Source organism: Neodiprion pinetum, chromosome 6, assembly GCF_021155775.2.
Source record: "Neodiprion pinetum isolate iyNeoPine1 chromosome 6, iyNeoPine1.2, whole genome shotgun sequence".
Taxonomy (NCBI): domain Eukaryota; kingdom Metazoa; phylum Arthropoda; class Insecta; order Hymenoptera; family Diprionidae; genus Neodiprion; species Neodiprion pinetum.
This window is the reverse complement of record NC_060237.1, coordinates 3,538,515-3,562,072: the sequence shown is the minus strand read 5'-3', so window position 1 is coordinate 3,562,072 and position 23,558 is coordinate 3,538,515. Positions and strand designations below refer to the sequence as shown.

Genomic DNA, 23,558 nt, shown 5'->3' with positions numbered 1-23,558 from the left:
GGCGCGAATGGAGCAAAGGTACGCGCGTCGTAGAATACAGATCGCGTTGCTCAGGCTGTGACACGTTATTTGATTGATCAGTGTACTCCCACCAAACTCAGTTCTGAATAATGCACAAACGGTGACGTGTGACCCACAGAAAAAATGAGTTATTGCAATAAAAATAGCCTGCAAACATGGAAGGTGAGTTTCGTGTCTGAGTTTTCATTGTTTGACGTAACTTCAGTCTTTGACGATCTCGATTCTCGTATTTCTGCGTCGGGTGTGGTTTTTTATTATTCGTTTGGCTGATTTTCGGTAAATGCATATAGTTTTGTTATGAGTAAGTTTATTCAATCGGCCCAGGCAGCCAGCTACAGTATACAAAAAGTGAGAGTGAGAGTGGAATTGATTGTGAGATGCTACGAGATCTACTACATGTAAAGTGTGGAGTAACCAGAAAGAGGTAAGAATACTTATTTCAACTATTGGATGATACTTTGAAATGGTATATTTTGAGCCGAATTTTTCTCCTTGCGTAACATGCCGCGAATGAATATGGGGGGGGGGGGGTAAACAACAATAATAATAATTTGCGAACTGAAACATGACTGAAACCCAGTTTGGTAAATGAATTTAAGTTTCTTTTTTGTTTTTTCTAGAGTTAAGCAGAGACATCCCAGTAACTTCTCCATTACTCGGCAGTGTTGGTGAGTTTGCATGTGTTGGGTTACGTGGTGGCGGTAACAATCGTTACACAAATCTACGATTTCTTAGCTGCATGGATAGGCTTATTCACGACAGCCACGGTGTTCAACTTTCAGTCAAATTATTATTTTTTGCAATTTATTGTACCATAGCTCATTTGAACGAAATTTTTCACGATGCTGAAAGTGGAATGAGCATCGTGACAGGTCATTATATTATATACATCGCTTACTCTGTATTCGTGAGAACGAATTGCAATTTGCTGTAACTGATATATTAGTCTACATTTGAATTTACCAATGAAGTCGTTTAAGCGGTGATTCACCTGAGGTTATAGCAACTGATATATACGCTTGTTGCCGGTATACCCAGTTCCTTCTGTTATAATTAGTTCCATAAACCTATTTCGTGTCAGTGGGCGCTACTAAACAAGGGACACAAAAACCGTCAACATGGGCTCTCTCATTGTCAAACAGTTTACGGTCTCACGACTGTGAAATTTGTGGCTATTAGTTTGACATTCGTTTCACATTGTAAAGTGGGATGTATGAAAATATCAAACGTAAATATAATTCAACGTTTTGAATACTTGCGAAGAAATGGGAAGCTTATGCAACTCAACGATATTTTGAATCTGGATTTATATTTCGGTCCAAGTGACAGATTTATGCGTAAATATATTTCTAACCTCAAAATCAATCCAATTATGTACGTAGTAATCATTGCTCTATTACTCCCGTAATTCGTAGTCTTGTAAACTAATTGTGTGCTACTAAGATAAATAACGTTTGCGTACGTAAATTACTCGTGCAGCATCCACATTGCAAAATAGTTCTATCAATGTTTTTCAATTACAGTTCAAAACTGGGATAGCAAGGTGTAGTCACAATGCGAAGTCGCAGCAACTCCGGAGTCCGTTTGGACTACTATCAGCGTGTGGTTCATAAAATAATTATGGACCATCAAAATCCAGTTACTGGCCTTTTTCCGGCGAGTGCTGACATTAATCATGCATGGATACGAGACAACATCTATTGCATATTAGCAGTCTGGGGTCTTTCAATGGCCTATAAAAAAATAGCTGATGCTGACGAGGATAGGGCCAAAACTTACGAGTTGGAGCAAAGCTGTGTTAAATTGATGCGTGGTTTGTTAATGGCCATGATGCAGCAAAAGGATAAAGTAGAAAAATTTAAAACAACTCAAAATCCACATGACGCTTTGCATGCCAAGTATAGTTCTGTTAATGGACAAACTGTCGTTGGGGATGCAGAGTGGGGACATCTTCAAATTGATGCTATTTCTCTATATTTGTTGATTCTCGCTCAGATGACTGCATCTGGATTACAAATTGTTTTCAATTTGGATGAGGTGAGCGTTGAAACGCTAAGGGAAACAGACTTGTCAGCTTCTTGTTTAATTTTCTCCGTCATGTATTTTTTTAAATTGTAGGTGGCTTTTATACAGAATTTAGTATTTTATATTGAATCTGCTTATTGCACGCCGGATTACGGTATTTGGGAACGAGGAGATAAAACTAATCACGGATTACCAGAGCTCAATGCTAGCAGCATAGGAATGGCCAAGGCCGCACTCGAAGCTATGAACGAACTGGATTTGTTTGGTGCTCGCGGTGGTCCAACTTCTGTTATTCACGTACTGGCTGACGAGGCGCAAAAGTGTCAGGCCGTGCTACAGTCTATGTTACCAAGAGAATCCAATTCAAAGGAACTCGACAGTGGTCTTTTGTCTATCATAAGTTTCCCAGCTTTTGCTGTTGACGAACCTAATCTTATCGATTTAACTAGGAGTGCTATTATCAAAAAATTACAAGGAAGATACGGTTGCAAGAGGTTCCTCAGAGATGGTCACAGGACTCCCAAAGAAGATCCTAATCGGTTTGTATAGTGACATACATGAAGATCTGTTAGTGACTTGAATTATTTTTTTATACATAACTGTAAATGAAGATACTTTTATGTAGTCAAAAAAAATTGATCACGGTTTTTACTGCTCATTTTATTCTTCTACAATTTTCTCTTTTACATTTCAGCCTATATTACGAACCATGGGAGCTCCGCATGTTTGAGAATATAGAATGTGAATGGCCTTTGTTCTTCTGCTACTTGATTCTTGACTTTTGCTTTCAAGGCAATAAGGACGCAGTTATAAAATATACAGAATATCTTGAGGCAATTATGATTAAAACTGAAGATGGAATGAAATTAGTTCCAGAATTATATACTGTACCAGCTGATAAGGTAGCTGCTGAATATGCAGATCCCGGTAGCCAAGAAAGAGAGGCAATAGGTAGATGTCCTTTCATGTGGGCACAATCATTGTACATTCTAGGAAAACTGTTGCAAGAGGTGAGCTGAATCAATTTCTATTGAATAATAAGTGACCCTTAACTGACTTCGGAGTTGAAAGTGCGTAAAGTTGGATCTATCGTAGATCTGCACTTCCGAGTCCAGAGTTGTATATATCTCAGGCATTACAGATATTCGATTTATCTATGACAGGGTTTCTTGGCAGTTGGAGAGCTAGATCCACTAAACAGACGTTTGTGCAGTGAGAAGAAACCGGATGTTGTGGTACAAGTAGTTATACTCGCAGAGGATGCTGAAATACGCGAAAAAATTGCCCAACACGATATCCATGTTCAAACTATCGCGGAAGTAGCACCAATAGAAGTACAGCCTGCCAAAGTCCTCAGTCATTTGTATACTTATCTAGGTATATGTTATTTGATATTCACTTGACCAGTAAATGAAATTCAATTTTTTTTAATGCAAGATTCTCATGTGTAATCTTCTGTCAACAGGACGTAATAAAAAATTAGGTTTATCAGGGCGAAAATCGAGAGATGTGGGAATACTCAGCACAAGCAAATTATACTCTCTACATGATAAAATATTTGCGTTTACACCACAAGTAAGCCATTTTATTCCAATTTTGTAAATTTTATATGCTTCGTATTTCTACTTACTGTGCATTTTCTTTTTATTGTACAAAAAAAAAAAAAAAAAAAAAATAGTTGACGGACATGACACGGTTCTACATCGCATCGGACTATGAGCTCATGATTGACATATTCAAAGGCGAAATAAATTTCTTGAAGTCTAGCTGGCAAAACATGTTAGGCCGGCCGCTGGTGGTGATGCCGCTCAAGAACGCTCACCTAGGTATATGAATACTGTACTTGCGAGTCATAGGCCTAACAATACTTGAGGCCAGTTTTAAATCAGTTTTGTCTAGTATGCTCCTTACATTTTTTATTTATCAAACTCATCCTAATTTCAGCTGAAAGTTCAAACAATGTTGCATTAACTTTCCGTCAATTAATACCAGATCTCTATATCAGTCACATGATTTTTATTCCAAAAATTATGCATATTCAATATTATTAAAGGGAATTTTCAAGCAATAAACTTTTTGGTCTTTTCAGTTTTATTAGAAGCCTATGACTCGAACATAAATAGGTATATGTTTTCGGTTTGAATTTTGAAGTATATCGTCAATTCATCACCTATGGTTACTCCTAACATGCCTGGAAGTAGTAGACTTAATCCGATAGCTTGAGTGTGTGATATTATTTTTCTGTCCCTTTAAGTCTTTCGCAATTTTCTATTGCATTATTTATTGTTTTAGACAACTTCTTTACATTTGATTCAATTTCAAAAACTTACCACATTACAAGACTTGCTACATGTCTAACATACTTTGTCAAAGAACTTAACAATCGAATTATCGCCTAGTATTACATCGAATAATGATGAAAAAACTCCCAGCCAGTCAGTCAACAAGTAATTTAAAGCTTTCCAGCAGAAAAGTAGAAAAATTAAATTAAATCAATTCCTGTGTTTTTTTTTTCCTATGTAAAGGATAAAAAATTGAAGGATTTTGTGATTGATTGAAGGTATTTAAGGAAATCTAATTCTGAGTAATGATTGTTTTTATTGATAAAAACAAGCCCTGGAAAGCTTTTCTTTCTTCTGATGCAGACCGTGAAAGTATAGCTATACTAATTATTAATATCAAAGTATTTTGGCTTATGTGTTTGCGGTGGGTGGGTGTGTTGCATGTGTTAGAACTTTGATGGGGAGGAGTACTATACAACAAATGATGCGGCTCTACTCGTCGATACTGTTACAAACTACCTGGCCTTCCTCACCATCAACTGGAAACAAATGCTTGGAAGACCTACTCTTACACTTGTAGCCACTCATAATCATCTAGGTATGCTATCAGTGTTGATCAGCATTTTTTCTGGAATTACATCTACGAGTAATTCTACCATTGAAATTATTGCTTCAATCTAGAACACACCAGAGCATCCAACGATCTTGGAAATCTTGGAAATCCTGGAAGTATCCTAGAATGTGTTTTTTGTACCAGACATTTAGGAAATTTGCCTCCATCATTTTTGTGATTTGAATTACTCTGGCCATCAAAATTCTTTGACTTTGTATTTTTGCATATTATCAGGCACATGATTTCTATTACAGTTTTGTTTTTGAATTGTTAAGGTTTGTTCAAGCATTAAATTTCATGGGTAACTATGAAGCAACCAGAGTCGGGATAACAAGCTGTAATTTAAAAATTAGTTTTGTAATCTGTATTAAAATGTGTGACCTGACTTCAAACATAATCAATTCCAAAAGAGCAATATTATTACACTTTTCTCGACACTTCTGGAAATGATTTTTATCTGTCGGAACATCTATATCCATTGAGCGAACCTGGTGGGTGCAAATACTGTGCAAACCTGAGCGTTGAGTTTAGAATAGGACCTAGGATTTTGGGCATCAATTCTACTGGGCAGCCTGTTCTTTTTTATTTTATCGAACATTACGAATCTTAATGGTATCTTGATTGCTTTGGCATTTGCTTCAAATTGCATAGCTTCTTAATTCATTAAACTGTACAGCTTCTTAAAGTATGATTGAAGCTATTCAGTTTTGGCGAATGATATTAATCACATGACATATTGGTGCTGCTAGCATTTTTTTTCGAAATAAATACTTTATCATAAAATGTTCCTGGTTTTTCAGATCAAGGAAAAATTCCCTTGGCCATGATCACTACCATGAAAAAATTAAAGAGCGGCTATATCAACGGAACTAGAGTATCCCTGGGGAATTTAAATGAATTCTTAAGTACCTCTTGTATCACCAATTTAAGCTTCTTGGGTAGCTCAGAGGAAGGCAGACCTGATAAATTGAATCCCCAGGTAAAAGATAAATGCTATTATACCAATGCAAATTTTTCTTGTAATAAAATTACACAAATATGTCAATCTCATTTGTTTAAAATGAAAAAAATCAAATATAAATTTGTTCAAGGTATCTCATGCTTAGGGAGTTTGTAGGAATCTTATTTTTACTGATAAAAACCCATATAAATTTTATAGGTTCAACAATACCTGGATGATCACTTATTACGTGCCTTTCCGCATCGTTCTGGCCTTCTTAATCGGCCTGTTGCTCGGAGCGGACGAAATCTCAGACGTAAAATGTCTGTCAAGGGTGCTATAAAAAAAACTAGATCCATAGCGGTAGAACGTAAGTCTATGCAATTTTTACCTGACAGTTTTTAAACTATGGTATATTAGTAATTTTTATTTCATAAAGACGGTCAATTTTCTTTCAATGCATTCTTCCACCAGTGGTTCCTATAAGTCTCCAAGAGCGTAAGTTTAGTAACATATCTATATAACATCTATTTGATTACTTGTGAATATGAATACGATTGGTGCAAGTGTATGCAGTACGAGCACTTTCTAGCTGTAAGCAATTGAGAAAAAAAGTTGAACATTGCATATGTACATCCGCCTCTTGCTTTGCAGTCTTCTAGTCGCAAAAAAATAGTTTCCAAAATTTGTCGAAATTGAATAAATATTGCATATTGTTGTTCAGCTGAAAGTCTCGGAATGTCTGGAGATGAACGTAGAGTTTCCGTGGGCTACTCCTCCAATCCATTTATCGAGATAACGGATACAGCAGCAGCAAAGCAATCATCTTCTCCACCAGTAATCGTAACTCGTACACCATCACCGACTGATGACCTGTTGCCATGGAAGCAATCCGCCAAGTCGCATAGACATAGATTAGCATCTGAAACACAATACGCTGATACCGAAGTGGAAGAGTTATTAGCAATGTTGAGGGAAACTGAAAGTTTAGAAGAGCAGGGAGACATCTTGCAATATTTGGTAAAGTGTGTTGAGATAACTAAGTTCCTACAATGTCCATCAAACGTTATTATTTTCAGTAGATTTTAACAACTTGAGATTGTCTGTAGGTTGATTCGCAAGGATTGCATTATGACACTGGTATGCTTGAGGAGGGGCGTCATGTTACTGTTAAAGACTTGCTGAAAGGATTATATCAAAAGGCTTGCCAGCAAAAAATGTGGGGTATTGTAAGGCACACAGCTGGTATGCTAGGAAAACGTGTTGAAGATCTAGCCAAGGCTGTTACTGACTTGCTAGTCCGTCAAAAGCAAGTTACAGTCGGCATGCCACCTTCGAATGAGTATACTATCGTTGCACCTTTGCCAGAAAATGAATTGAGATCTCTGATTCACCAAGCTTATGGTGATGATGAATCTACCGCCATGTTGACCCAGGAGCTACTTGTTTACTTGGCAATGTTTATCAGAACTGAGCCTCAACTATTTCACGAAATGTTGAGGCTTAGAGTTGGATTGATTATCCAAGTTATGGCCACTGAACTTTCTCGAACATTAATTTGTACTGGAGAGGAAGCATCTGAACATTTACTGAACTTATCTCCATTTGAAATGAAAAATTTGTTACATCATATTATGAGTGGCAAGGAATTCGCCATAAGTAGCGGTATGTTCTACTCGTATGCAAATATGATGACCTATTTTACCGTATGTGTCAACCTATATCAATTAAACGCAAATTTCTTGCAGTTGGACGTGGAAACTTCTCTGTCATTAGCTGTAAATCAGGCAGAGTTAGTAGGGTAAGCGAAGTTTATTTCTTTGATTTCAAGCTTCAAAGTACCAGTTTGCAACAATGTTAATTTCCAAAGAATGTACATTCTCTTGTAAGTTAGTTTGGTATTGTGTATCCTGTAGAAATCTCAAATTGGTTCCTTTCTGGGAGTTGACCAACCGGATGGCGGTGAATTAGAGCCTGATAGACAAGGTCAATGGTTGCGAAGACGGAGGCTAGATGGAGCCTTGAACAGAGTACCCAGAGATTTTTATCCTCGGGTATGGGGAGTGCTTGAACGAGTAAGTATAAGCACAGCCAAGTTAACCATTCTTACAGATAAGCTGTCTGAATTTCTAGGAAGAGTTATAATAGTATCGTACGACTTTAGAATTATTTATATTTTTAGTGTCAAGGTTTGGCTATTGAGGGTAGAGTACTTCCGCAGAATTTAACGCAAGAAATGACGCCCGGAGAATTAAAATTTGCATTAGCCGTTGAAACTGTCCTGAATACTATACCACAACCAGAATATCGCCAGCTAGTAGTCGAGGCTCTAATGGTTCTCACTTTAGTTACTGAATACAACGTTGTAGCTTCGCTAGGTGGGCTCATAGCTGTCGAACATTTAGTGCATAAAGCAAATGTCATATTTTTGGAAGATCAGGTAATTATACATTGTGATGGAAAATTTTTGCAATTCGAACAAATGTGTACGATCAACATTTATGGTCTTTTTAGATGAATTCAGATGGAGACGCAACACTCTGTTGCGCTAAGCCAAAAGAACAGCGTGAGACAACTGCAACAGGAGGCTTACTTTGTGGCGGAGCTGCTTATGTCTGTCAACATTTTTATGATAGTGCACCTAGCGGCAGTTACGGAACCATGACATATATCACAAGGGCTATAGCTTCTTTGCTGAATTGTCTACCAAAAGATGGGGACCTAGAATGTTCAGTGTCATAGATGCATTATTATTACTATTGCTATTATATTTCTTTTGTCACGATGTTCCAAAGAGAGGACTTTGTATCGAACATGGTATATAAAAGACGTAGCTGATAATATTTATTTTACTTATCTTCACTTCACAATGCTGAACGCCAAGTATCAAGTGTTAAAATTTGCCAAATAATTGAAACATATTAACCAACAATGGTTCATATATTATGTGGAACTCAGTTCCTAGTAGCAACATTATGTGGTCGTTTCACCATTTGTATTACAAATCTCTTTTTAGATCTGTATAAACAGTCTATATGGTGCAAGTTTGTTTGCTTGGATTCTTGAGAAAATTGGGCTAGTCGATATTGGAGTAGGAGCAAGTGTGAATAATAAGCTTCGTTAATTCTTGTTATTAAATGCTTACCTAGTGTATTATGCAATTTGTGTTTAAGTGTAAACGTATAACAGTACAGTTTAGCCATGCTAGAAAATAAAGTAAGATTTAAATTCATTTCGCCAATTTACTGGTATGCTTTTGAAAATATACATATACATGACAGAATCAATACTACATTATCTTCTTTTTACGAAGTTTTCGTACTCTTGGATAGTGGATTAAGCCTCGAAAGCCATGAAATACTGGAACAAAAATTGAAAAGTAGAAGTTTTTTAAAAGTATTACAACAACTGTGCTAAAATTTTCAAACTACTGTATAAGTTAAAAATTTTATACTAGAAAATCTTCCCTAATTACGAATTGGATAATTAATGTAAGTACTGCTTCATGTTTTTTTTTTTCATACCTAGATTCTTCTGGTTCAGCAGGCATTTCACTTTCATTTTGTAACTCAACAATAAGTTCCGCTCGATACTGATGTTTCAGTGGAGCAACCACTGTTTGGGCAGCTTTTATTGCGAACATCTTCACGCAAGCCTCACGCCAGTTTAAACCATACCATTCGATTTCTTCTTTTGTGTACTATAAACAATAATTTTCAACTCATTTAGACTGTTGGAAATTATTAAATATTGCCTAAATGAATATTCAATATTTCATTTACTTACAGCAGATAAATATTGCTGATATTTGGAGTAAACTTCGTCTTTCTTGGCAGGATTATCGGGATAAAGAGATTTATCTGCCAATGTTTCAAGAATTTTCCTTTTAAGTTTCAGAGCCAGCTCAGATTTCAAATCGTAAGCTGGTGTCTGTATAGAAAAGATGAGTTTTAAACATGTCAATTAACGTGGTATTTATTACTGATTAATAGATTGGTACCTTCAACAGGTAGTGGTCAAATCCATAGTTCTTGTGAATTAAATCCAAAGTTCTGTCGGTGAGGGTGACACGTATATACTTGTCAAGAACTTCGCTGTAAACAATGGATCTTTTCAATGTAGGAACCCAGAAATGTGGAATTTTCTGTTTAAGTTGATGTCGTTTTTGAAAACCTTGTACTACAGATTCACCACCCCATAAACCTTGGTGAGCCTCTTTGGGATACTTTAATGGAAGTGGAACATTTTGTACTGGATATCTGTAAGTGAATTTGTATCATCTTATAAAATCTTGCAAGTTTTCCATGCTCTCAGATTTATTAAACACTGATCATCATATTTATCATGGAAAGTTGCAAATTGATGGTAGCATGTTTGTAAAAAAGTATTTTATTTGAGGAAATACATTACACTTCTCCCGTAGCCTCATTTCTTGCATATTTTCCTTCCTTTTCAATGTAATGTACAGGGGTTGGTTGTGTATATTTCCATTCAGTATAAAACTTCTTGTACGCTGCAGGCATTTCTGTTCCAATTCCAAATTCGAATCGGTTTGGTTGTTTGAGGTAATACATTCGCAAACCCTGTAATAAAAAATTCGTTATACACGTGAAAGATGATTGAAACTACAACATTCGGAATGGATCTTAAGATTAATTTTGTGAGGTTAGCTTCCAAGTTTATGTTAAGTGATGAGAATAATTGGATAGTACAAGCACTAAATTGAAAATTCTTACTTGGGCTAGTTTATTAGTCGTCATTGTATATTAAAGAATGTAAGAAGAGTGTAAAATATAATTAAATCCAGTCGCCAAACTCAGACGACATCAGATTCGTCTGCAGTTCGGACCGATCGATTGGATTGTACCGTGAAACAGCAGTCGACTTTAATACTATCGAAATCTAGCATTCAGCCGGTTGTTGAATACACTGTTGAATATCGACAATTTTCACGTAAACAGTGGAACAGTAGCCGAGTATTATAATATGTTTTAATAATTTTTTGTAAAACAGAAATTTTGACTGTTGTTAACATAATAATAATCAAAACAGAATTCGTCGAAACAAAGATAAACAAGTACTGCGACATGGGCTGAACCCTGTGTCGAACACCACGCGTATACGTGCGATTTTTATTTCAATTCATGTGATGTCAAAAAAATCATGTTAACGCAGGAATACCTTATAAAGGTACTATTACGATAATTAATCATCATGCAAGTAATGCTAATGTACATTTTTCCCGGAATCGTGGTCAACTTTGCTATATGGCTATATTGGCCTGACTTAGCATGGTACTCTTTTTACGGATTTTTCACACTTTCCTGTTGTTTGTTTGGAACATTCGCCGTCATTCAAGTGCACATTGCTCTGTCACCAAAGCATCATACCGGGTTAGGTACTGTGAAAACTGTCGCAGATATGGATGCTTTTAGGCACATGATTATGGTATGTTTATCATTTTTCGATAGCCGATGTCAGAACTTATTTGCAGTAATACTCTTTCTAAGAACGATCGAATCACTTTACCAAAGAAGCTGTATCAATTACGTTTATAAATCTGTTTTAACGTTTTGCAGAAAGGATACGAACCCAAGTTATCGGCAGTGCGAAAACCTGCTCGATATCCGTTGGTCTTTACTAGAATGGTAGATGGAGCGTTGCAGAATCTTCTTGATTTAGCTTTTAAAGATTTTGTTGGATCTTGGCTGGCAGAGCTGGCTTTTGGCTCTGAACAAATAGTAGATAACATGAAACAAGACGTTTGGGGTGCTATACAAAGTCTACATGATAGACTGGCTCGTGTAGATCATACAAAGCTTGTGGCATGCGATTTAGTCAACAAAGTTACTTTTCACTTTGAAAAAATCAGAATTGCTCAAGCTGCAGCGTGAGTCTTATTTATTTCACCATATTGATATTAAGAAGAAAGTTGAAAAGTCACATACTGACAAAATTTTCCTTATCTCACTAATTTTAATTAATGATTTGAATTTCTTTAATTATAGAATGGAGGGTGAAGACCCAGTGTTCATTCTATCGGCACACCTCATGTCACCGTTAGATGAATTAGATTACTTAAGACTAGTTAGCGAGATATGCATTATGTTTTTTTTACCACGAAGCTACTCTTTGTCTCCAGCTAAATTTCTTCTCAGAGAAGTTATTACTTGCAAAAGTAAGTGCGACATCAAGATGGGAAATAACACAGTTGATTTTGCAACTAGCCTGAACCTTGTTAAAAATATTTTTTAAATCATTTTCAGTATTGAAGCCGGCAATAGATCTAATAACAGATCCAGACTACATAAATCAGAAGATTCTGCTTTACATTGAACAACAACAGCTTACGGAAGCAATGCATAAGAAGACTTACGAGTATGCGGAATCGTTTGAAGACTTTATTCAAATGATTAAGAATTCCAAGGACTTGGAAGTTCTGAGACATATCAGATATAACATAGTCACTGAAATTATGCAGGCTACAACTGTACAAAATGTTAAAAGAGCTCAGGGACTAGATCCTGAAAGCAATAATCTTGGTAAATCAGATGTTGTTCAGGCGAGAAAGTTAAAAAGATATATCAGTCAGTTAACATATGCCAAAAATATTTGCGAATGTCATATGCAAGCTCTAGGCTGGAATGATTATCCTGTACAGGTGTGCGAATTTTTTAACATTTGTCTTTGATTATTTCACTTACTTTTATTCTATAATAAATTTTTTTCTGCTGACTTAGGAAAGCGACATATCTGATCCAGCTGCGGTCGCGGATGGTCGAATAGTACCTTTACAGGTAATCTTAGACAATGTGACTGGACGCCGTTATCTGTCTCAGTTCTTAGAGCAAGTTGCTAGCCAAGGATTGATTGGTTACTGGGCAGCAGTGCAAGAATTGCGTGCTGCTGAAAGATCAAATTGGCACCAATTGGGAGCAGAAATATTTTATACATATATTAGATCCCCGACTGCTGAAATTAAAGTCGACAAGAATCTGAGGAAGAGAATGGAAAGTTTTTTACTGGGAGACAAAGGGCCTGAGGTATTTTATGAAGTTCAGGAGAGTGTTGTTAGAACGTTGGAAGAAAAGTATTATTCATCATTTCTCGTCAGTGAACATTATAAAAAAATGCAAGAGGCATTGATCAATGAGAGAGCAGATGGTGAGTTTATTCAATTCTTATTACTATTACTTATTTATTATCTAAAAACGTCGTTCAATGGAGACTTACACGATATTGTTTTTAACATATGCGTTAAAATGTGCATCAGAGTAGGACACATTTCTTAATACTGTGAATGAAAAGTTTATGTGTTATTCAATAATTGGTATGGAGAAATCTATTAATGTAAAGTAAACGAACAATTACATTAAAAAAATATTAAATGTAGAGCCACTTATTGCACTCTTAACACTAAGTCTTTGTCCTCTAATCAAGTTTTGATGTTGACTTTTACTGTTCTCTCACCCTCTGTAGAAGATTGTAAGTGAATTTTATTCCATCCATAGAACACTACGTTAGATAACATCGACGATGTAGATAAATAATGATCATGCTCAACTTGTTATCAATGTGAAAATAACATGTATTCGAACTTGGGATATAATAATCAATCGAAAGTGATATCTTTATCTGTTATTTTCATCGTCGAATGTTTCTAATGCTTTTGCACTATGCGTAGTATTGATCAAGCACAGCAGCTTTAAGCCATGAAATTTTTTATGATTGTTGCTATAGCTTTTCGAGTGCAATTTATTTCATAGAGCTTCTAGCAGTGCTGCTCTTTGACTATGCTGTTGAATACTTAGAAAACTCCATTCATGTAGACAATTTTTGATTAAATTTTGAAGTGAGACTTGTAAATATTAGGTCTATTGGAAGACTGTCAGTTGGCGGATGGAACTATATCTGAAACTTCTTCATTACTGGTTGGTGAACATTCAAATTATGCTCGTAGTAAACTTGATCAGCTCCAAGAAAAGCTAAGCAATAAAATGCAAGCGTTACAAGCACTTAGATCATCGTTAAAACCCGAGAGTAGAGTTTTGAGTATTTTGGAGAAGGAAGTCGAGTGGCTACAGGGGGAGAGAAGGCAGCTCGAAGCTCATTTAACTCATACTGAAATGTGGGCGGAACATTTGGGGCACTGGACAGCAGATGTTCAAAGCGCTGAGGTATTTTCCAATTATCAAATGTTACGTAGCGTGTTGAAGATAATTAGTCAGCTGGAGTAGTATGGTAATTTATGAGATCAACTATTGTTCTCGGGTCATATTAAGTACGATAAAAGAAATATTTACTTATAAATTTCTGATATCGAAACGAATTTACGTTTTGTCACTTCTGGCCCTATTTGTAAAATGATGAACGCATTTCGTCAGATCCCGGAAAATGGAGAAGCGCCACAATTTGTACTCGTGGTACACATGGCTGAGGATGAAAATAACGAAGAGAGTATATCAACGGGTTGGGTTGTGCTCAGAAGATTGCCTGAATTCCAAGAACTCCACAGAAAATTACGTCAATTATGTTCGAACGTGAAGAATCTTGAACTTCCCTCACAGCCGCTGAAATTCTTTGGAAAATCTGATAGAAACAGTTTGGACAAAGCAAAGATACAGATTCAAAAATATCTAAATGTGGGAAATTTATACTTCTAGCTTTGACTGACCACAGCAACAAATGAATTTTATTGATTTTATCCTTACATTTTTCAGTATGTTTTGGAAGATGATCGTCTGAACCAAAGTGAAGCTTTGTATGCATTTTTGAGTCCGAGTTCTGAACATTTGAAACACACAGCTCCATCACCTAAAAAATCTCGCTTTTCTCTATCGACTCTGTTTAAAACGTAAGTGAAGAACTGTTATCGTCAAATAAACGCAGATCCGCTAGTTTATAAGTGAATAATGTTTTCAGTGGATCAGGAGGCAGCGGAGATTCCAGAGACAAAGACGAAGAAGAAGACTACTCGTTATTGTTGGATGATGGAGAAGGGGGTCGCATGGGTAATACCGACGGTATGGGATCTGGTAAAGATGCGATTGCCGAACCACTATACACCCTGCTCGGAGAAGTGTTTGATCTTAGAGGAGTGTTTCGGTGGCTGAGGAGGTCTTTGATTACATTTGTTCAAATCACTTATGGTCGTACGATAAACCGGTGAGTCAATTGATGTATACATAATTTTCCGTTTGATGAAATATTTCTAAAGTGAACGAACTTCTGTAACTCTTAAACACTGCACCATTGGAATGATTTTTACAGGCAAGTTAGAGAAACTGTAGGATGGGTATTTTCTGAGCCAATGTTACATTATTATATACAATTGTTTACAAAATCGTGGTGGCCAAATGGCCAGATGTGCGTTGAAAACAACGTTCGTTCTGATGAGGAGAAATTGAAAACTAGAGGAGAGGCTCGCAGACAATTTTTGAATAATGTACCTGAAGTTCTGACCAATTTGGTCGGAGCTCAAAGTGCCCAACGTGGAGCGACCAAAGTATTTGATTCGCTACAAAATGTTTACCTGAACAAGCAGTTGTTTTATGTAAGTAAATGCATTTCAATGTATCAAGGGTTTTTACGCCAAATCGAGTTCTTAACAAGTAAAATCTGATTCTAAACTCGGTAGATAAATTTTTTTAAGTATTTTATAATCTTTCATTACAGGATATTTTCGAAGTCCTGATGTACGAAGTATTTCCAGAGCTGCATCCAAAATAGAGGTGTGATATTAACGTTATTTTTTACTGTCAATTATTTGATTTAATCACTTTTCAATCACCGAACAACTAAAACGTGAAATCTGTACAAAAACTATTCCCCGCAAAGAAAAAATTTAGTGAAAAAAGTTTCGAGCAAAGATCTAACTTTAGAGTCGTATTTTTTCATAATATTGCTATATTGTGATAATAATTTGAACAATGATTTTATTCGATTTCATTTTTCTACTGCCAAATTCAAATTCGTTATTGACGAATACAATGGATGATCTAACATTAATTTTATACTCGGTTCCATTCCAAATGATACAATTCTCAGTATCAAAGAGACAAAGAATTATGCATATTGCGTGTCGATTAGGAATGTGTGTAAATCATTTCAAACATTAACACGAATGACTAACTAAACGAGGCCAGTATTGAAATCCATTAAGGATTAATTTTAACTTTTAAATTTTATATGTCACAAACATGATAAACAATTGTGATTAAATTTTCAGCATACCAATGCAATTATAAAAATTATAAATCAGAGTTAAAAAACAAAATTATTATTAATTATTTATTAACTGTTAAATAATATTAATACTCTTATATTTTATTCAGTCAGCCAATGTGCTTGTTATACTGACAAGAAAATTGTTAATAATTATCGTTTACAAATTATACAATTGAGGCCATAGATTTTATTTGAAATACTTTAATTTACTTGTTATAGAAAAAGAGCAAGGTGAAAAAAGGTAGAGAGTACGCAGGAAATGTGATGCATTAGGATTCTCTTATATCTCTAATTTTATCTAAATATTTTAATGTCAAAGTTACGTAAAATATTTATTTTTCAACTTTTGATTTCGTCTTTTGAAAAACTCGTCTGAACCCCTAAAGTTCTAATATTTAATTGAAAACTTACCAAAAATTTTGAATAGGCTTATGCAATTGTATCATTGCTAATTCAGCCTGATTACTTAATTTGTAATTTTTTAATTTACACACGTATTTGATACGGATATGAATGAGGGACCCAGATAGACAAGGTAAACTGAAAGAAATGCTCTATTTTCGAACTACGTTAGTAAACCGTATGTTTTCTGTGTTTTGATCAATAATGATGTAATTACACATCCAGATTCTTACGATTAGGCGTTATAGCATCGACGTAACCATGCAAAAGTTACTTTTAAAAAATCATTTATTGCGTCCGTGTCTAAAATTTTACTAGCAAGAAAACTTCTCACATCAGGAAGCGTTTTGTATAATCACTGGGGAAGAACTATATACACACCTTAAATTGTGTCAACTAGATCTGCCAGTCGATTAGCAGCTGTACAAATCAAATAGTGTTTGTAATTAAATGTTTCAAGTGCGATATTTCATTCATCATGCTGGCTGAAGAAATCTCAAGTAGTAAATATCGTATTAGTACGATCACTGTAGTTATCAAAACACTGCCTGTATTAATATCTTTTTGATCGGTCTTTTTACTTTATTTGTTAATAGATACGCGTCATAGAAAATTAATATCCTACCAATTGATATGTCAATTTTAGTTTAAGCTGCTATCAAATTCATTGAATAACTGTAATTGAAAAAAAAAAAAAAAAAACAGACTGAATTTAAGTAAATAACCGAATTCCAAACTTTTCACAGTCTGGAGGAAATGGAATTCATTTTGAGGTATTTTAAACTCAATTAATTCAATTCTCTTCTACTACTTCCGAATTTTTAAAAATTCGAGATTGGGTTTAAATTGTACGTCGTCTAAAGATATTCGCGATGCTTCATTATTTCAAGAATTTTTAAAAAGTTTCTTCGATATTTTTCTTCAATTCATAATGACAAGTGCCATAATTGGATTACAAAAATGACCTCGATCCAACTACGAAATTGTATTATTAATGAAATTTCGACAAGACGTTCATGTTCCATCACTGGTTTTGGAGCAAAACGATACTTGCCTTCTTCTGACTGAATACCGGTGGTTGCATTAGAATATAGTAAATCTGTACCTACTTTCCGGTTATTTTAATCATTGTAACAATGGGAGGTGCTGACGCGGAATGTGCAGGAACCATTAACTCAGTGTTCGATTAACGAGAAATTATAAAAATCTTATTTCTGTATGCTGCACACGTATAAATTATACATACATACAACAATTTAACTAAAAATCAAATATATTGATAAAATATGACAAAAACGATCTGTTGCCTATTAATAAGTTCCAACTTGTATGAAACGTTTGTGCAGCTTCAAATATATCTACTGTTGACACGCAAAATAAATTGATTTTAAACTTACTGACCATTGTAAGTTTCATCCGACTTTTGATTTCAATTTTCATTCGATTCCATCGAATTTCTCAATTTTAATTTCAATGATCAACCGATCTTTGCTATCAACTTTCAATCGAATAGCTTTCATCATTTATTTTATGCTTAATTTCTAACAAACTATACAGACACACGTACAGTATAGGTATGTACAATGCAGTGTGACGAATAACAGCGGAGGAATCGAAAGGAGATTAAATTGAAAACATTATTCGTAGGATACATAATAGTTTATTCTTACGCCATGCGGGGCAACATGGCGCACAAATATTTTAAACAATCTTCTAAAATTACTCACAACTCCTATACAAATAGTACAATAATATTATCTCTTATTTCTACATATTTATGTATATTATCAATTATATAAGTTATACAATTACATGTACTTATTTACACAGTTATAATATGGTTTTTGGCACCGAATGTTAGAGTCCGTTTATTTTACAAAATAATTCCTTTGAGAAATCTCATTATGCGATCATTTGAAAAATATAGTATGAAATTCGTGCAAATATACAGGCGACGATGATTATGGAGGAACAACGTTGGAACAGAGAGAATGACGCGCTGCTTATAGAAAAGAAAACAACGTATCTAATAGGTACGAAATAAAAATATAAACGATTTTCTTTTATACCGAATATTGAGACATTACTCGAAGGAATTCGCTTGTAAAAATAATACATTCTCGGTAGAATATGTTGCAGAATATATAAATCTAATAATTTACAGCAAACTTTTTGTTTTTAAATGTAAGTATAATTATTAGTTAACATTCAGGGTAATATTAATCCAATGAATTAATAATCAATCAAAACTTACTCAGCACGTAAGTTCAAATTGCGTGATAGGTAGGTGTACAATATTGTGGTGATAAAAATGTTCAGTCGCTGCTTATTCTCGAATATACCCGCGGCTTTCAAGAAAATAACTGCGTATACTTACACGAAGTATAACGAGAGCGGGGTGTTAGAGTTTTTTTGCTTTTTTTATTTTCAATGTCGATTTATTCGTCTATAGGCCAAGATTTTCATCCAATTTTACAGCAGCGCCCCAACTAAGGCTGCGTTCTTGCACAGCGGCAGTATGAATCAGCGAATGACGAAAGAAAGGAAATTTTTCCGCAAGTGACGTGTCAATTAAAAAAGAATTTGACAAATGCGAAGATAGTTTATTTTAATAGCATGAAAATACTGGTCAATATTACTTTCTCTTTTTGGTGTCAAACACTTATACCATTATAATTATTTTTTACCATATAATATTTATGACAAATAGAGCAAAGGTGGCCAATTTCAATAAGAATGATCAAGTTTTAAATTATTTTCGTTTCGAAATTTGTAACGTGCCACCTGCATGAGATTTGACTGATAACTAAAATAAAAATTCAACAGCATTTAAAGCTCCTAGATGATTTTATAGCCATCAAAGTCAATGTGCCTTGGTTACCTTAGTTGGGGTACATGCTATGCATTCTGTGTATGTAACTGTTTCGAATAATTTGGATTTATCGAAGTAGGTCAGGTTTTGACTATGACATTTATTATGCACGACTTTTCGGTCGGGCTGCCCGCCGACTGTAACTGTTTCGATATTCGTATAGTGATAATGTTCTTCATTTTTTGTCTAGTATAATCGTCATTGTTGTTTGAAAATACGGTTGGATATAATATAAAACGTAGTGCATCATATAAATTACTACGACGAGTATCGAATAGAATCTGTAATACCAACGAGGATGACTCACTTTTATTAACATTAAGTAAATGAGATGTTTTTGCTTGATTCACCTGAGCTTTGAACCTCACAAATACATCCCGTATATCTTTATAGGTATCCGACGATAATAGACAGTGTTAGAAAAATTAAAGTAACACTTAAATAGAAACGGCAAACATTCCACGCGTTGAATCCTGCAGTTCTAATTGAAAAAACGTGAGAATTAGTGAAATAGTTTCAATAATATGTATACAGAAATGAAAGAAACACATGTATACCTATATATACATATTAACGACGTAATTATTTAGTCAAAGAATGATTATAAATATATTTCTGGAGCATATTTTTCGCATAGAGATTGTTGCATGGGCAACGTATTAATACCATGTTGTGCAGCAGGAACGAAGCACAAGTAATTAATTCAGTATTGAATAAATAAAAATTACTTGGTTGCTTTCTGTAAGATATAACGATACTCGATACTTTTCGAAAATTGAATTTTATTAAATCAAAGTAACTTGAAGAAGCCGATTTCATGGCAGATTTTTACGTAATTACCATAATACGATGGAATTTACATTCAATTATTTGAACATACAGAGTAGACAATATTGATCATTCAATAAATATATCTATGGTGTAGTACAAACAGAGCACAGCTTTGTTTTATTATCTGCGAATTTGAATTTTTTTTTTTTTTTTTTAATTCGATCGGATAGTTGTTGTTTTTTTTTTTTTTTTTTTTTTCTTAATTTTCACTGAGATAAAATTAGGTTGTGAGATATCTCTTTTATTCTTGTGTTCGTAGTTCTTTCATGTAACGATTTCATGTGTTTTATTTTTTATAGATAACACATACATGAACATTGCGTTATTTGTGGATATTATAATTCAGATTTTGTTCTATATCACATAGAATCTTTGAGCTCTAAATATACCTAGCATGCATATCAATAATATTTTGGATCATAATAATTATACCGTTATACCTATGTAATGTATATTATTTAATAATTACGATATATCTAATTAATTTTAGTTTACGTTGAAGATCTAAACATTAAAAATATCTGATATTTTCCTAGCTCCTTCGTAAATCGACTAGGTATTGTATTCTGTATTTATTTTCACAGTAGACGGTCTTCTATAAATTTTTCTCGACACACGCTTATCGATACTCGTATAATACATTGAAATTAAGTTGGTAATATACCAACGTATGCGTTTGTAATTAGCCTCAAACTTTTCAATATAACAGGGAACAATCGCGGAAATGTACACATCATCAAAGTTTTGTTAGTTTGATTTTTGAAAATCGCGAATCGCGCAACAGTGCACGTAGTAAAAAAATTCAATAATAATCTTCGCTCTTTTCTTTCATACTTGTTCTATTTCGCGTAAATTTTTCATTTTGCCAAATCGTGAAAATACCTCGGTAACGGACGATATGGCAATTGCATGTATGTCATATATTCACGCACCGTTATAATAAGCTTGTATTAATTGTGAAATCAACATTCTGTGATTCAATTATCATATTACGCACTTATTTCATAGCTAAGGATTTCGTTCACTCGTCTTACAACATATTCTCTGTTTTGACAAGTAGGTTTTTCAACAAATTACACAATACGTTGTTATAGCATTAGTATAACGCGATTATGTAAGTTTTAAACATTAACGAATCAGTCATTTCAACAAGGACATGTATGCCATTTTGAAGTATTCGACATTTTTTCTACATCGTTAGCTAACGTCGCAAATATTGTTATGCACAACGTGTAACAATGAAGATGCAAAAAGAATGAACTTGACACTTATTGCGCTACTTATAGAAGTTGCAAGAAGTATTTACCAGATGCGGAAATTGGCGAATGCCAATGACTCGATTCAATGATCCGTCATTTTCGAATGTAACTTATGTCATTATATTGTATTATAATTAAATGTGCTTTTTGCAACGGTGAAATTGCTAATTATATGCGAAAAGTCGAGGCTGAGTTAGAGTCCATAAATGGGTGTGTCTTTGCAAGAATAAATAATTGTATTTGTGCGACGTTGCTCACGTTTTTACATGTCCTTGTTTAGATCACTCATTCTGCGATACATCTAGATGTTTATAATCGATGAATGAAAGGAATTATGATAGATTTACAAAGAAAATAATCAAATGTACGAAACTGCATTGCGCGGATTTGCTTTTACGAAGTCCTAGACCCGCTGGGACTGAATTAAGTGTTACAGCAACCTGCGCTGTTTCGACGAATATAGGTAATATCATGTTACATCATGTACGTGTACACTTTTATAGCGTGTTTACATTTATACAATATATGAATATGTATATACCCCATCTTGATATAAATCTATGGGAGAAAAAATATGCTGATAGTACAAAAAATATATATAGCTTTATAGAAAAATAGAATTAACGCAATAATGCACGCTGCAGTGTTTAATTGGGAGTAATGTAAGAAAAAACAATGAAAAACAGAAGTGGACGAGATTTCTCGTTTCACAAATCTTCGCTGGAGCTACACAATGGTTCACTGATCTCTTAAAAGCGGATTATTCAATTAACGCGAATTTTGTGTCACAGTATGTAATAATAATATTGGTTATTCCAATCTATATACTTTCAGTGTTTGAAATTTATCAATCGCAATTTGTTTGTTAACAGTTCTGCTGTGCCGTACAACAGTTTCTATAATTCCATACACACGATAATTCTTCGCAACTTGATGGCCGATAAATAGAAAGAAATAAAAAAAAAATAAAAAAAAAAAAATCAATTTATGGAAACAAATTCAAGTAGTACGTGAATTTGCAAACATATTACAGGTAGACATATAATCGCGTTTTATAGGACGGTGATCACTTTGCGAAGGAACGATATATTTCGAATAAAGTTTAAAAAATAGCACTTGAGAAATTTTCTCATTTATACGCAACATCCACGCAACACAGATCGAGTATTTACACACTGACACACGTATGTATAAATATACGTATTGTACGCACAGAATACATACGGATGTACGTGGTTTTGAGGGTGATGTTACATCTACTCATGGTAAAACGATGGCATTATTACTACTATCATTATTGTTGTAATCATTTTATTAGTATTATTATTATTTTTGTTGTTGTTTTTGTTGTTGTTGTTGTTGTTATCATTAATAATATTATTATTATCATTATCATTATCTTTAGACCACTATGCGCTACTCGATCAAAGATACTCTTTTCGAACCTTTTCAGTCTTCATACAAATCGGGACCTTTTAAAAATAACTAGTTTAATTTTTATCTTTATAATATACATTTAATACACCATTCACACAAAATACTTGCACTATCTGTAAATTGGAGTGATACAACGGTATAGACATCGTAAGATATTTTATGCAGTCAAAATCTGTGGCTTGTACTTGATTAGAAAGTAAACGTTGAGAAAGAAGTAAGTCGCACTTGTTCGCATGGCGATAAAGACTGTAGTTGTCACTTAAGCGCTTGATATCAAAGCTATAAAAAGTGAACCGAAAATCGAATGTTTCCACTTGGTAAAAATGTTCAATTTTTTATTCGTGAACTGAATGTTTAAAAATAAGTTGGGCGCATCTCGATCCCTTAATATTTGAAATAAATCTTCATCGTGTTTGCCAAAAGAGACTTACGTAGAATGTAAATTTTTTTTATTCATCTTTTATCGGTATACGAAAGTCGGGTAAGGATAATTTTTACACATGTGGCAGTATTTTTATGGAATATATAATTATTAGATGCGTAGCCTGTATGTGAATGATCGCCCTTGCAAAACGACAAGTACATAATTTTGGAATGTTATTTTCGTGCTTGTTATGTTTATTTGTATATTTTCGTTCCTTCATAATAT

At 34.3% G+C, this 23,558-nt stretch overlaps 3 protein-coding genes across 9 annotated transcripts; 2 read left to right on the top strand and 1 right to left on the bottom strand.

Moving 5' to 3' along the window:
* Window positions 1-16: 16 nt before the first annotated feature.
* Window positions 17-9,113, top strand: LOC124222562 (probable phosphorylase b kinase regulatory subunit alpha). 7 transcript variants are annotated; one of them, XM_069137513.1, is made up of 17 exons: window positions 17-445; window positions 642-689; window positions 1,545-2,058; window positions 2,140-2,585; window positions 2,741-3,056; window positions 3,210-3,423; window positions 3,512-3,621; window positions 4,779-4,926; window positions 5,742-5,920; window positions 6,101-6,251; window positions 6,356-6,379; window positions 6,606-6,901; window positions 6,991-7,546; window positions 7,630-7,682; window positions 7,798-7,956; window positions 8,064-8,321; window positions 8,396-9,113. In XM_069137513.1, the coding sequence occupies exons 3-17, from the start codon at window positions 1,576-1,578 to the stop codon at window positions 8,621-8,623; spliced, it is 3,621 nt and encodes a 1,206-aa protein (XP_068993614.1). In that variant the 5' UTR covers window positions 17-445; window positions 642-689; window positions 1,545-1,575; the 3' UTR covers window positions 8,624-9,113. The 7 variants fall into 7 exon arrangements, with proteins under 7 accessions (XP_068993614.1, XP_068993615.1, XP_068993613.1 ...); XM_069137514.1 differs by lacking the exons at window positions 17-445; window positions 642-689 and adding an exon at window positions 1,116-1,249; XM_069137512.1 differs by lacking the exons at window positions 17-445; window positions 642-689 and adding an exon at window positions 1,158-1,358.
* Window positions 9,104-10,773, bottom strand: mRpL28 (mitochondrial ribosomal protein L28). The gene is made up of 6 exons (XM_046633714.2): window positions 10,618-10,773; window positions 10,292-10,464; window positions 9,882-10,140; window positions 9,668-9,811; window positions 9,406-9,581; window positions 9,104-9,241 (listed from the first exon to the last, which is right to left on the bottom strand). The coding sequence occupies exons 1-6, from the start codon at window positions 10,639-10,641 to the stop codon at window positions 9,187-9,189; spliced, it is 831 nt and encodes a 276-aa protein (XP_046489670.1). The 5' UTR covers window positions 10,642-10,773; the 3' UTR covers window positions 9,104-9,186.
* Window positions 10,134-17,251, top strand: LOC124222563 (sorting nexin-25). The gene is made up of 11 exons (XM_046633713.2): window positions 10,134-11,329; window positions 11,461-11,771; window positions 11,890-12,059; window positions 12,148-12,542; window positions 12,622-13,045; window positions 13,754-14,058; window positions 14,266-14,523; window positions 14,602-14,735; window positions 14,804-15,046; window positions 15,152-15,434; window positions 15,557-17,251. Exons 1-11 carry the CDS (start codon window positions 11,096-11,098, stop codon window positions 15,608-15,610), a joined length of 2,811 nt encoding a protein of 936 aa, XP_046489669.1. The 5' UTR covers window positions 10,134-11,095; the 3' UTR covers window positions 15,611-17,251.
* Window positions 17,252-23,558: the final 6,307 nt, after the last annotated feature.